This window comes from Crassostrea angulata, chromosome 10 (assembly GCF_025612915.1).
Source record: "Crassostrea angulata isolate pt1a10 chromosome 10, ASM2561291v2, whole genome shotgun sequence".
NCBI lineage: Eukaryota > Metazoa > Mollusca > Bivalvia > Ostreida > Ostreidae > Magallana > Magallana angulata.
In genome coordinates, this window is record NC_069120.1 from 26,142,348 (window position 1) to 26,156,977 (window position 14,630).

Here is a 14,630-nt window from a genome sequence, read left to right on the forward strand (position 1 = left end):
AGTAATTTAATTTTTATTTCCATTTTTGAATAAAGGGCTCAATGTTCCATTCGTTGATAAATCTAGAGAATGTGATATCTTGAGTTCTCTTGTCCGAACGTTCTTTCCTTCCTACAAAAGAGTTTATACTTTATTTGTACATGTATATTGATAATATTTAATCATAACTTTATCTGTAAAAGGTAAGAAGATTAATTGTCACGGTCATAAAACACTGTTATGCTGTTTGTTTGGTTCAAGTTTTCATTTTTGGGGGGAATCATAAACATCAACTCATTTTATGTGGATGAAGACCATGATGTTTGACTAACACAACTCGTCTTGATGTTTATCATCTGTTTTATCATATTAACTCTACCTTATAAAGAACACTCCTACTTTATTTTAAATACTTCATTATGTTGTCAGATAATACATTAAACTTTAAACTTTGAGACAACGTATGATTGGTAACAACTTATAATAAAGTGAGTCGAAAATAACTGAAAGGTGACTTATCATTTAGCGGAAAGTGTACAGGAATGTCTAAAGCCTATCTGCCTTTTCAACTCTCTATATATTATGTTAGAGTCACGGTGAAAATATATCGCTCTTTATACAGATTGATTTAAAACGCAAGCATTTAAACAATCAAAACATTTTTTTATGAAATCTTGGCGGTTGTCACAATTCTACCCCATTTGTCGACCATTAAATTTATGCATATCCTTCCAAAAACCAAGAACATAATACAATACTGTGTTTTTCCTTTTCATATAATTATCAGACACTGATATAATTGATGTTTGATACATGTAAGATTCTACACCTTTCAACACACTTTTTGAAAAGTAATTTTTGAAGGACTTGCCAAATCTTCTCCATTTAGCGTTGTCTGGACAGCAATGGACCGATGCTGACTGCTGCTGGACCGACTTTTCATTTTACCAGTGACGGTCGGCAAACTGTCCCGTCGCTTTATCTCGATCTTCATATAGACAGCGTAAAACTGGAATCACAAATGGAAAACACAAGGATAATGACTAAGTACTGATTAATGTACATGTACATCTGAGGAATGGTGTATTTTAGCGATGATGCAATATTTAACCAAATTTTTTTTTATAGGATAGAGATTTTTCCAATATTCGAGAATGCTTGAAAGTAAAGTTCAAATACATTAATATGTGATGTATATATTCACACAATTAAAAAAGATAAAAGAGTCTCTGAATTCTTCTCTCCTTTGATTTTATTTTTATTTTGAATGAGTTCTTCATTACCTTGGGAACAAATATCAGCACTAATGTCATTGTGACAACAACTTGACAATTCAAGAAGGTCATGGAATAAATCAGATCGGGGCCGACTGTTTCTGCGGTAAAGTAGCTGAAATAGTTTTTAAAATGATAGCATAGCATAGTTTAGCACGGGATACATGTAGTTATGCATGGTGGAATAACGTAATAATTATTTCGAATGAACATGTAGACATCTAATTAGAATTGCTTTTTTGTCCAAAAAGTTAACCAACGGTTCTCCTTTATAAATTATTGTTAAATGGTTAAAAACAATCGAACTGAACAACATTTATTCGGGGGAAGGAGTTTTATGTAGATGAATACGACTATGTTTAATGAAATTTTTAGGTTCACTTTGTTTTTCTGTAAATACTCTATTGTGTAAATGTCCAACTGTATAACAATCATTTAGCAATCCATTATCTGTGTGCTTTATAAGTACTCGCAAAAATATGCACTAGAAAATTGGAGTAGAAGTATATAAATCAAGATTGGATTTTTATAAAGTAGCAAACGTTATCAGAATGCAAATACATGTACATAGAATGAATGGACTGGAAACTGACCGGCACATTAAGCATCAAGCAGATCATATCATACTTCAGGAATTAGTCGACTCATTAAGAAATACCGATAAACAGATGCTATGATTGGCCATTGATGATTAAGAAGACCTAGATACACATCAAACGTATTTAAAAGGCTTATTCGAGAAATTCTTTGCCAATAGTCCTCGGTGGAAACACAAGAAGTTGCCGTATCGCTTTCTGTCTTTCAAAACTACAGGTCCGAAATCGATGTATGCCAATCTGTTAAAACCTCATAAGTCCAGGAAAGATAGCCTTCCTACATGACGAAAACAATACAAGCAAAGATTTCAATGGTGTCACTACTTGCCCATTATTGCCAGAGCTAAAAGAGCGCTTGACCGAAGCAAAAAGCAAACACTACTCGTTTTGAATGGAAAAGCTCCAATCGGCGTTGGATTTATCATAATTTAGGATGTGTCGTCTTTAATGATCATAACTGTTATGTTTTTATTTTAATGCAGAGGATGATATGAACAGATATGAACAGTGGCCAATATTATCACTGGTAATCTGCGCATTGAAGTTGCAGAAAGTTGAAGCCTTAACATTGCCTATTGACTCGTTTAATCTAAATACAAACACATTTAGAGAATATCACTCGTTAAAAACAAGACTAGTAAGAAACATCTCCCGTGGATTCAGATTTATGAGGATATGAAGTTTGACAGTTTTTACCTTAACTTGAACAATTATTGAGAGAGAAAAGGAGTTACATGTAGGCTCATCATTAAATCGTCTTTAATTCGTGATATTTTAATTAAATTACAGTATTATTTAAAAATATTTATTCTTAATTATGCAACATCATACTGTTGTGAATTTTAAACATAACTCATTTGGTGATGTTCAAGTTAAAGCAAATGAATAGTCCATGTGTTTATGAACCCCCCCCCCCCAAAAAAAAAAAAAAAAAAAACAAAAAAAACAACAACAACTAAATGTTGTAAAATTGTTTCGTTCTGTAAAGAAAAATGAATCTTTATCATGATAAATTGAAGCATGATATGACTGAAATAACATCACCAGAAAAACGAATGGATTAAACTTGTTGCCGCTTCATGTGCAGCAATGCATGTAGAGGATTAAGTGAGTAATACCATAATAAAACGCACTAACTTGACAATCAAAATGAAAGTACTGAGGAGGATGGCGTTGTAAATTGACCACGTGATGTGTTTACTTTCGTTGAACGTGGCTGGGGCTTTGCGCACCGTAAAACAAAGATATACCCCGAACAGCAACATTACTATTTCCACTGAAATTTGAAAAGCAAACTAAATAAGACATTTAAATATTAAAATGCTTTACTTTTTAAAAAGAAGGAAGATATTCTAGGTGAAGTTACTCAATGATAAAAATACAAGAAAGTCTTCAACACGAAATAGTAATCTAGCTGACTCTGTTGAATTACTACTAATTTTAGTTAGTTTATTTTGTGTAAATAATTATTGCATTTTTAAATCATTTACTTACTTCCGTAAGCGGAGTAAGACCACCAGTTTTCTGTGCACATTACGAATTTCAACCCAGATGATGTCTTTTTCATTTGGGAAAAATCTTTGTTGGCAGCTGTCCAAGCTACTAGATACCCGAAAGCAACGGCCATGATCATTGCCATATGACGTAATAAAGTTCTGTCAGGTAGGTGTACTTTTTTAAACTGTCCTTTTCGAAATATTATTGATATTCTATTAAAAAATATAGATTACATGAAAAAGTGAATGACAAGATAAGACATGTAATTATTCAAACAATAACAAAATAATTGAACAGGTCTGATGAAACCGGAAATCACAGTACATGAAACTGATCGCCAAAACAAACCTCCAGGTTTTCAACAGGAGTGCCCCATACATCAATACGAAACCTAAATGGTAAGGCCACGGCAGCAACATGCACAGCACTTCATTAGCATCGGGAAACATCACAAATAACTGCAATATTTATGTAATATTAAGTTGGGTGGGTTTTTTTTCATTGCAAATATACTAGTATCAATATTCTGATGTTGTGTAAACTAAAAAGTTGTTATGGAGGCAGTTGTGACAAAGAAAAAGGATCTGACCGGGTGTAAGTAAGTGTAAACTTCACGCGATGGTTGACAATAAGATTAGATACACTTAAGGAATTTACTTTGCTCCGTTCCCAGGGCCATAAAAGTTAGATGAGTTAACTTTTGTTTTCAGTCTTGCATGTCTTCTACTATTAAATGTTCCATCTTTTGTAAAAGTGGTACTGAGAGCAAATGTAAACTAGATCGTCGAAGCAACTTTTATGCCCCAGGGCATCATGACAGTACTACGTTTTATATTTTAAAGAAAGATTCAACGCATTTAGATCATCATTTCTGGAAGAAAAAACATACGCACATATTATCATCAGTTATGAATATATGAAACAAAATTTTACATATAGATACATATATGTATCGTCGCCAATTTTCTCTCTAAAAACAAGCTGGACACTATAAATTGGTTGCTAGGAACGTCCGTTGCCATGGTAACAGAACGTAAGAGGAAATATTTCAAATCCTATCTACTTTGATGACGCACAAGAAGGTTATACTCTTACAATATGCAAATTAATCTTTGCTAAATTGTTATTATGTATTGTTTTATGACACGCTATTTATAAATAAGACTCGGGCACCCATTGTTTTAAGGAAAATTAATTATATTTATTAGAAATTGCTACTAAATGTATTTGATGAACATTTCGTTAATATTTTAATTGGTGTGGTTTGTTAAAATCAATTATTTTTAAAATCTAATCAATTATGCTTTGTATGCAACTAAAAAGTGTTTTTACATGTAACGGCATATTTTGTTGGGAAAAACTAAGTTTCATTATATTAATTGGAACGTTAAAACATAATTGGCCTTCTTTATTAATAAGTTTTAATTATCACTTTACGTGTATTTATTTGTTCCATTCAAAATTACTTCAACAATTTAAATGTCCCTAATTTTCACTATAGCGACGGTTTTCATTTTTCTTACACAATTTCTTTCATGTGCGGCCAGTAAAGTGGACCAAAAACCCCCGATGATATATTAAGCTATTTGCTTTTCAATTGAAAGAAGAAATCGTTATTACAATTAAGTAAAATATTTAACATTATGCTTGGTAATGATTTTAAACATAATATTGGTAATTACTATACGATATTTTTAAAATTTGAAATTCGACATTTTTTTTTATTATGAATTTTATCCAGGGAAACCCAAATTGTTACCAACGTCCATAATGAGTCCTTAAACTTGCTTTAAAATATTTTTCTATCTGCAGCTTGTTGTCATGACAACAGGACCGCATAGCAACAATTCAAGAAGTCCTTGCGTCTTTGCCTATCAAAGTCCTGTAAGTTCTGTAAGAACAAAAATAGCTGACTATCCGTGACCACCGAATCTCGATATATACACGTAATTTAGTTAGATATTTGTCCATACAATACAGCGTGAATCGTGTCATTTAACGTCCAATACGTTTGTTATGATGTGGGAACATTTTCTTCTGCGTCGCTTATCAAAATTTCTTACCCTTGAAATGTAGATCATTGCTTATCACCATTCTAGCATAAAAGAAGCGAGTACTTTTTGCACAAAAGCTGCATTATCATAATGTCCTTGTAACCTTTCTTTCTATCTCATTAAGTTATTATAGAATTCCAAAATTTTTATCAAGATCTAGATATTTTAACATTATACTGGTGCGCACATGTTAACATGTAAATTTTAACGAAATTACAGAATGGAGCATGAGTGAAAATAAAAAGCATGTCTGTAGAAGTCAGATTGTTTTCAGAGAGGGCACCTTTTAAGTAGAACAGTATTTTCTGTGTATATATAAATGTGTCGTTATCGTAATCTAATTGTACCATTCCTTTGATTAATAATTGACCAAGTTGAATATCTTTATTTCCCTAAAGAACTCATAATTACTTGGTGTATATAAAGATGAAAAATAAATCAATGCATAATTGTTAAATAGCTGTTAGGCAATTACCTGCAAGCACATTAATATCCCTCCTAAGGACATCAATAGGAGAAATATAGGACTTCCACTCTTTATCGCCTGGAAAATAAGGAACTTGAATATATTACATTTAATCCCAAAGTATTGAAGCATTCGACCAAAAAATCGGACTGCGTGTTGATTTTACGATTAACCTGAAGAAAATTCTCAATATGACCTAGTTTTTTTTAAAACTAAGGTTAGAGCATTATAGAACATATAGGTATACATTATTAAACAAAACCATGGCAATGTTTGGTACACAGGCAAGTTAATTGTACTTCTGTTCAATAACAAAAACTTTGGTAAGATAAACAGATGAGAGTTAAGCATTATCGATAGAGGAATCGAGACACCAGATGAACAATTTTACGAAAATTTTGAAGACACATTGTAATTATATGAACCTAGATAATAGCGTTGCTTGTTGCTTGGATTATTGTAAACATAAAATATCGGTAATGTACAATTCTGAAGAAATTGCCTTATAAGTAATAAACAGCAATTTTAAAAGTTCACAGGGATATGAAGTTGGTTGGTCACGTGATCAAATCTCAGGCTTCACAGGTTTTGATCACGTGACCAACAAAGTTCATATCCCGCCATTTCTTAAGAGAAATAAACATAATCGATTTCTATTACCTTGCTTTCTTTCAAGCGGAAAATGATACCCGATGCTATAATGATGAAGACGATGACGATGAATGTTAAGATCAGAATAAGCACTTTGATAACAACATTTCTTGTGAACAGACACGGCGACATATCAATGCAAACATCACAGCCCGGTGCACATCGGGTGCAACTGTACTTGTATAGTGACGTCATGTTGTTGAGAGCGGAGTCTACATCTGCCTCGATATCATAACCTTTGTAAAATTTCTCCTCTGCGTTGCTGTTCGGAAAGAAGTATCCTTTTGCGCATTTACAAATGTAAGCTCCACGACGAAAACCGGCACCAGGCGTAAATTCACACTAAAAAAATAAATAAACATGTATGTACATGTAAAGGATGAGAAAATAGGATGACACAAATGATAATTACGCAAAGACATTTATAAGACATCACTGATTCATTTTTCCAAGTCAAGAGCTTCTGATCCGATGTCGTTATGAACTACTGGTTTGAAAAAAAAACCTTTGCTAGCACCAAGGACAAATGAAAAACCGGAAAAGGGGAGAAAATGGAAAAAAATTTCCAGAGATGAGGTTTTGGACGTTTTGTTAAGACAGTACGTATATAAAACGGAAGTTGTTGTCAGTTACAAGCCATTGGAACAAATGGACTTACCTCCGTGGACGGCTGGCAGAGATGGGTGCCCCTGAAGACATCGAATGTAGCTCTCTCCTTTGGTGTTTTGCTCAGATCGCACTGGTTGATATCAATGCTGGTCAGCTCGATGTCAATTGTTGCCACACCCCTTAATATAGATAATGCAGAGACATTAACATTTTTCATTATACATTGTACATTATTTTACATACGGGAAACATAATGCGCCGACAAAGAGATTTAATATCTTATTTTAAACTATAATCATGAATGTAATGTTGGGTTTTTTCCCCAGTGTTTACTTGTATGAAAGTTGCGGCTTTTGTAGCTAAAGAAAAAAAACCATTAGCTCAAACAAATTGATTTCGAGCAACCCGTTTTCATTTACATAATGTAAACATAGGTACATGTAAAAAAAGATTACAAAGCTCACAGAGACGAGGCAATACCCTCACAAGACCATCTTTTTTCTTAGATAATGATGTTCAATAAAATATTGGACACTGAGGTTTGGTTGGGCACAATATCATATGAAATTATTAAATACAAAATTGTAAAATAAATATATTATATGCAAATTTCATAATGTATTGTATAATACAGTACTACATAATGCAATACTGTCTCATGAAATACTTTACAAAATGTTTGTCTTGTTATCTATTACATATTAAACAGTACTGTTTTATATCATACCGTACAATATCATAGTAATCATGATATAACATATAACAACCAACACATCTATCAGGCAAGTTTGAGTGAGGAAGGACAAGGTTTTCTAAGCATCCTTGATGTCGGGGCTTGTCTAATGTTTCAAATTTAAAATTACATGAACCATCAAAGTTTGCCAGGAAAGCATTTTTTTTTTCAACATTCAAACCTGCATTTAACAACTCAAAGAACTTACATAATCTCCAGTGTCAAGATAATCAAGATCAAGCCTTGTATATGAAGCTACCTCTATTTACACATCCAAAGTTATACTAACTGTTTTAGTCTGACTAGGTATGGGCAACACATATTTCCTTTAATTACCAGCTCCACGAGCAAAACAAAGTTTGAGTTTTTTTAGAATCATCTAGATAATCAAGAACAATCTCTGTATCTGAAACTACCCCTGTGATTCAGTTATGTAGTTTAAAAATCAATCACACCCCTTTAATTAGTACTATTATCTATATAAACATTGGCCAGCTCCAAAAAACAAAATCTCCTCCAGCATTCGAAACCTATGGTTCAGATTCAGAATCCACGCCAGTCAAATGCATTATTATCATAAGACGCACAATCCAATCAAGTTTTGTGAAGTTAGGACCTGTAATAACTTAAATATAGTCATCAAAGGACACCTACTCCAAAAACCTTGACCCCTTTCAGCATCTGAAATTTATGGCCCACATTCAGCATCCTAGCCTTCAAAGTCCATAAGTAGGTTCAGATGCACCAAGTTTGGTGTAGATGGGATAAGCACTAACTAAGACACGGGACCTGCAACAAAAACTTTAACCAGGTTCGGACGAAGACACCAGGGGCCCGTTTCACTAAAAGGCGTAAGATACGACGAAACTTAAGTAAGGCCTTAGGGCGTACGCCAAAATTTAGTCCGGCGTAAACTGCGTTTCACTTAGAGGCGTACGCCTGGCCGTAAACACTAGTATCGGACTAAGTTAAGGCCAGACTTACGTCCTTGACAACGAGCTTATGCACGTTCAGACAGATGATAAACAGAAGAGAGGAAGATAGATAGATAAATATATAGATAGATACAAATGTATATATTCTTTAGATAGATAAAAAGATAAAAACTTGTCAATTGTGTTTGAGAGAGAGAGAGAGAGAGAGAGAGAGAGAGAGAGAGAGAGAGAGAGAGAGAGAGAGAGAGAGAGCCTGGCTAAAGTATTCAGGCATAATAATCCTGTAAAGTGACAAAATCACACAGCAAAACTTGCTTAAATGTTTTATTTGAAAGATATATTTGATGAGGCATATAGGATATGTTCATTCAAAATTATTAACTCAACAGAACTGTTTTGTTATCGATATCCACGGTGATTTAACCATGCTTCGAACACCCTTGGAATTTCTCTTTTGATCATGCGTCAATTATGGCCCGAGTATAAATAATTTTTTTATTAAATTTTCTGGTTTCCTCTTGCTATATCATTGAAAGAAAATCAGTGAATTAGTTTTAAAAATAGAAAATACAGCGAATTAATGCAGTAATGAGCTGTTTAACCATGGATTGGACAATAATAAACAAGCATCGAAAAATTATACAACAGATACTTAAAATAACGAAATTTGAATATTTCATGCAAAGAAAAAAAAATAATTAAATACAAAACAATAAAAAAAAAACGGAAAAAAGGAAGAGGCTCGGATAAATATATTTATTACTTATTAAGATTTGTGTCAAGGTGAAATGTGGAGCAAAAATAACTTCGGAAATAATTGATGGATTCCAAGTCTTTTTTTTTTTTAACACAATTTGTTTCCGAAGTTATTTTTTTTTTCGAATTATTGAAGTGAAAGGGTACATACAAACCATAAGTGCATGCACGTTTATTTGTAAATGTTTCACCAAAGTTATTAGATCCAAGGTACAGATGTATGTGTCAGACCTATAATGGACACAACATAGTCTACCCAAGTACACTTACATGTGTATTTAGTATATTGAACGAGGCTTCATATAAGGAATAAGAAATCATTCTTTGAGTATTATGAGGTGATAATTTTGGTCGGGGCGTGATCAAATCCAATAAAGCCCCAATAAACATAGGTGGAGCTTTCATCATATTTTGGTATTAACATTTTAACAATACTGAAAATTCTTTTATGATTAACCTTAGTTTAACTACCTAAGCTAACACCTTTTACTCACATAAAAAAAAAAATAAAAAAAGAGGAAAATATAAAAGTCAATAATTTGCTTAGTGAGTTTTAAATTTAAAAATATTCCGCTCACATATATTTTGCGTGGAGGTAATGGGGGGGGGGGGATGAAATGCTTGCAATGCTAGACATTTCTTATAGAAATATACCTTTGTACTATATGTGCATCATGTATGTATATTTTCTGCATTATTCATTGCCCAATTTACTAAAAAAAATATGAAACGTAAATCAAATTATTGAATAAAAATAATCAACTGAAAACTAAATATCGATTTTCTAATTATGTCATTTAGCATGTAAACGGCAAGTGCAAATATAAAGAATGTGCATAACACATGGTAAGAAAGTTTCTATTCGAGAATTGGTACCACCTATCAAAACTCTCTATTTTCTTAATTTCATATGAAATTAATAAAATTTACATGACAAATTGTACAATTTAACATTACGGTCAGCACCGATATTCTCAGCAACAGAATTAGCAGTCAATTCCCGTTTACGCCTTAAGTTACGACTACCCTTGGCTAGGCGTAGATTTTTGTCTTAACTTAAGCCGGACGCAAAGTTACGCCTTTTAGTGAAACGGACCTTAGTCCAAATATTTGACTTACGTCCGGACTTACGACAGGCGTAAGGTTACGCCAGGCGTACGCCTTTTAGTGAAACAGCATAAGCTCCCCCCGACTTCGTCTTGGTGAGCCAAAAATGAAGTAAAAGAGTTTTAGAAAAAAATGTTTATTTCAAATATATTTTAGATTTTATAATGCATCGTATAAACTTTTAAACTAAAACTTAAGAATTTTTTTTTTTAGATAAAATACCTGAAAATGACTGTCTTCTGGTCCTGCTCCAGTCCGAATATTGGAGAGGAGTACGTCACCATCCAGATGTTTCCCCCTCCGCAGTCAAAGTACGGCTTGGTCCAGTGACCATCGTCAATGTCCGCCACAGGCTGAGCGATGTCTACCGCAGGCAGGAGTGCGTCTCCAGACCTGTCAAAATTTAACCGTTTTATCTATCATTGAGTCTAAGCATTACCAACTATATACCATATGTTGCGGTCCATTGGACGATATTTTTTCTAAGCAAAGCATATGACTTTTTGTCCAGATCTACTTATCTAAGGCTTGAAGTCGGAAAATTTTTGAAAAATAGCATACTAGTACCACAGCACTTTTTTTCTAATCTACGTGTTATATGGACAGAGGTAGTAATATTTGAATAATCGCAAATTCCCATAGACAGCATGTTGTTTAATTTTTTTGGATTACTTTTCTCACATTACAAAGCGTGCCGTAGCACAGCATGCTTGCACTCCATGTAGCGCTTACACATCGAAATCGATCGTGACGGCGCGACTGCGAGTTGTGTTATAGCATGATGTTGTGTGGCGTGACAGCGAGACAGCGAGTTATGCGAAGTTGTATTAGCGCTACCCCGTGCTGTGTTACGATACATGTACTTTTCTCTGAGCGCGCTGTTTGAGCTTTTACAACTGCTCTATCCAGGGACTATTGAATCTATGCAGACACCATTGTCCGGATACAAGACCATTGTAAAAGCCCAACAGTGCTAGAAGAGTAGATTTTCGAGGACTACAACGCAAACTCTCGGGGCGGAAATTAAGGTCCAATTCTATAACGGTGAATTTCTTCATGCTTTGTATACTATAGTATCAAGTATGCGTTCGTGTACAGACTAAAAACTTTCTCGTATTCTCGGCTATTTATTCAAGCTCCTATTTATATCAGGAAAAAAATTGGTCATCATCCCTTTTACTGCTAATGCTTCTCTAATCATTTCATTATTTCACACATCCAGATTATTAGAAACGAATAAAGCAAGATCTGATTGATAAAGTACACCGAGACACGCGATTCCCACGTTACCGGTTTGGTCGTTAGAAAATTACGTCTTTGTTGTGACTCACCTGAAATATACTTTATCCGTAACGATGGAGATGTTGCTGAAGTCCTTATACCTTAGTACCTGATAGTACTCGGTACTAGGGTCCGTGTAGTTGTACTCCACGGCGAGATCTTTGGTGAGTACTTTCGTCTTATTCTCGTTCCTGTATGCGTAAGGACAAAAGAGCGGATAGCGCAAGGACGGATGGGGTTCGAATGGGATTCCGGAACCGAATATGAAGGACTTCAAGTGAACGTTGTTCCGAACCAGAGCAAAAAGGACTTCGTCGGAGAGAGAAGCAAGGCTGTTGTTGTTCGTGGTGATGATTTTACTGATAAAATTGGCTAGTCGCACGGCAGCTAGCGCGTAGGAATTCCAAACGGTGTGGTCGTAAATCAGGTCCAGGGACTCCCCCGTTCCTAGACTGCAGTTTCCAAGGTTCTCAATTTTAGCCACGTAATCTAAAGCCTGGCGGGCGGCCCGTCTTTGCACTGAATGATGATAATAAAATATTGCCATCAATCATAATGTTTAGCCAGACGACATAGATAGAAAGGGCGTTTGTTTAATATTCTTGTTTCGCTGACTTGGATTTCAAATCAGCGCCGCGGTTGGGTTTTTTATTTCAAGTTAATATGTACTTTCCAGATAATGTTGCTTTACATTGACTATTTATGAAACTTCTTTATTTTGTAAATCTTGTGACGATAAATTTACACAAATCCATTCGCCATATAGGTAGGAAAATTCAGTCTGGAAATCCCCTATCCCGTCTTGGTCCCTTTAATATTGCATGCAAATTGTACGAGCAGATCAAAGAAAACTCGCATGATTTCTGGATTTTCAAATTGTGCGGAATATATATCTATCAATATCATTGCAGAAGCAGGTCTTAAGAGATCATATCTTGCGAGCAGGAAGAAGACGAATAATTATCGAGAATCATCAGATACCAAGTAATGCGAATTTAATGTCCGTACGCCTTTGATACTTTTACGCGAAGCAATAGAATCCAAGATATCATTACGATGCATCCTGCGGACATTGTGATATTTTATCACCTTGAAGCCTAATCATTGTTCAATAACGGCAACAGGATATTGTAGAGCCAATGAATATTAATGATGAGGTTCCTTCAGTTTTGCGAGAACGGGTTAATTGTTTATGGTCATATCTTTTTAATTATAGTGGTTGTAAAAACTTACGCCAATATTTTTGCAAGGAATTTTTAATTCTGTCCTACTACAGTAAAAACCCTTTGATTCCGTAGTACCCTTTGATTCCGTAGTCAATATGAGAGAGAGAGAGAGAGAGAGAGAGAGAGAGAGAGAGAGAGACTCAATAAGTAATAATTTCTTTGTTATTCGTTTCGTACATTTTTATTAATGTCACTTTAAGATAACGTTACTTTGATGATTTAGTTTTTAAAATAACCTATTAGTTTAAAATGCAAATCAAGTTAAACTTTAAAAATACATCTACAAGACTTATTAACAGTTTCTTTTAAATATTGTCTTCAATTTCCAACTTTCAGATCTCTAATTTATATTATGAATTTATTATATATAAATACAGATTAACTTTACGAATTGCTTAACCACAATTTTGCTTAGGTGTTTTCGTCTGTTTATTTTCTGGAGTTATTGAGTATCTCCGTAAAATAAAGTTTATGTTCTAAAAGTCAAATTTAGTTTGTAACTTGTTTTAATTAATGACAGTCGAGAATAGATGTATTATTAATATCAAAATGATAAAACTGTTCATAGCGATATCGGCAAAGGAGTTCCTAATTGAGATCGATTTAAGATCGAGAAATGCGTTGTTGGAGAAAAAGAAACATCTTGCACTTGTAAATGCAAAATAAAATGGAATGTTGCAATGTTACGATACTAAGCATTTTAAAGAAATTTAAATTTATAAATACATGTAGTCAAAAAGATTTATTCTCTACCAATTAACATACATTTTTTTTTTATAAATACCAATCATTTGAGTAAAGTTTTCATTCGCTTAATATCAAAACCCTGAATGAATGTTATAATGTTTCACCTGTAGTAATTTACCAAAATACCTGTCAAAATCTTCATTTTTTTTAAAAGTTCAATAAGATAAAATAAAAAATTTTACTTACCAGTAAAGGAATGAACCTTTAAAGAAGAGTCCAAATAAAAGAAAACCATGCACATTGGGAGCAATCTTGCTCGCATCATCTTCAAATCTGATAAACTCGTGAAGCTATTGTGACACATCCAGCAGGAGACAACCCGCAATTAGAAAGACCACCAGAAAATCATTTTTATCGAGCTAAATCAATTAATACACGGGAATAAATCGGAAAAACGATCCAATGGGAACAATTCATCGGAAACAACCCAGCACATCGTTAAATTGCGCATGAGGGCAACTATAGAGATGACACCTCTCGCACTAATGAAGAATGGTTTTAACGAACTATAGGTTTTCAAAGAAATAGTTTTAAGTGCTAAGCATGTATGCCATTTTTTTTTTTATAGAAAATTAAGACAACTTCATGCAAAAGAGGTTTAAATGTGGGTTGGGCGTTCTTCCTAGCTAGAAAATCCTCCAAGAAGTAAAGATGTCAACAATACACAGTCAAGCTGTGCCTTGTCAAGCATACCAGTGTGTTTTCGTTGTCTAATAAAG

General features: G+C 33.9%; 1 protein-coding gene across 2 annotated transcripts; it reads right to left on the reverse strand.

Moving 5' to 3' along the window:
- Positions 1 to 14,398, reverse strand: LOC128166586 (probable G-protein coupled receptor CG31760). 2 transcript variants are annotated; one of them, XM_052831854.1, is made up of 12 exons: positions 14,098 to 14,398; positions 11,989 to 12,457; positions 10,880 to 11,050; positions 7,176 to 7,305; positions 6,527 to 6,859; positions 5,876 to 5,944; positions 3,695 to 3,804; positions 3,344 to 3,558; positions 2,987 to 3,125; positions 1,263 to 1,368; positions 847 to 988; positions 1 to 107 (listed from the first exon to the last, which is right to left on the reverse strand). In XM_052831854.1, the coding sequence occupies exons 1-12, from the start codon at positions 14,213 to 14,215 to the stop codon at positions 7 to 9; spliced, it is 2,103 nt and encodes a 700-aa protein (XP_052687814.1). In that variant the 5' UTR covers positions 14,216 to 14,398; the 3' UTR covers positions 1 to 6. The 2 variants fall into 2 exon arrangements, with proteins under 2 accessions (XP_052687814.1, XP_052687813.1); XM_052831853.1 differs by having other exon boundaries at positions 1 to 111; positions 851 to 988; positions 14,098 to 14,392.
- Positions 14,399 to 14,630: the final 232 nt, after the last annotated feature.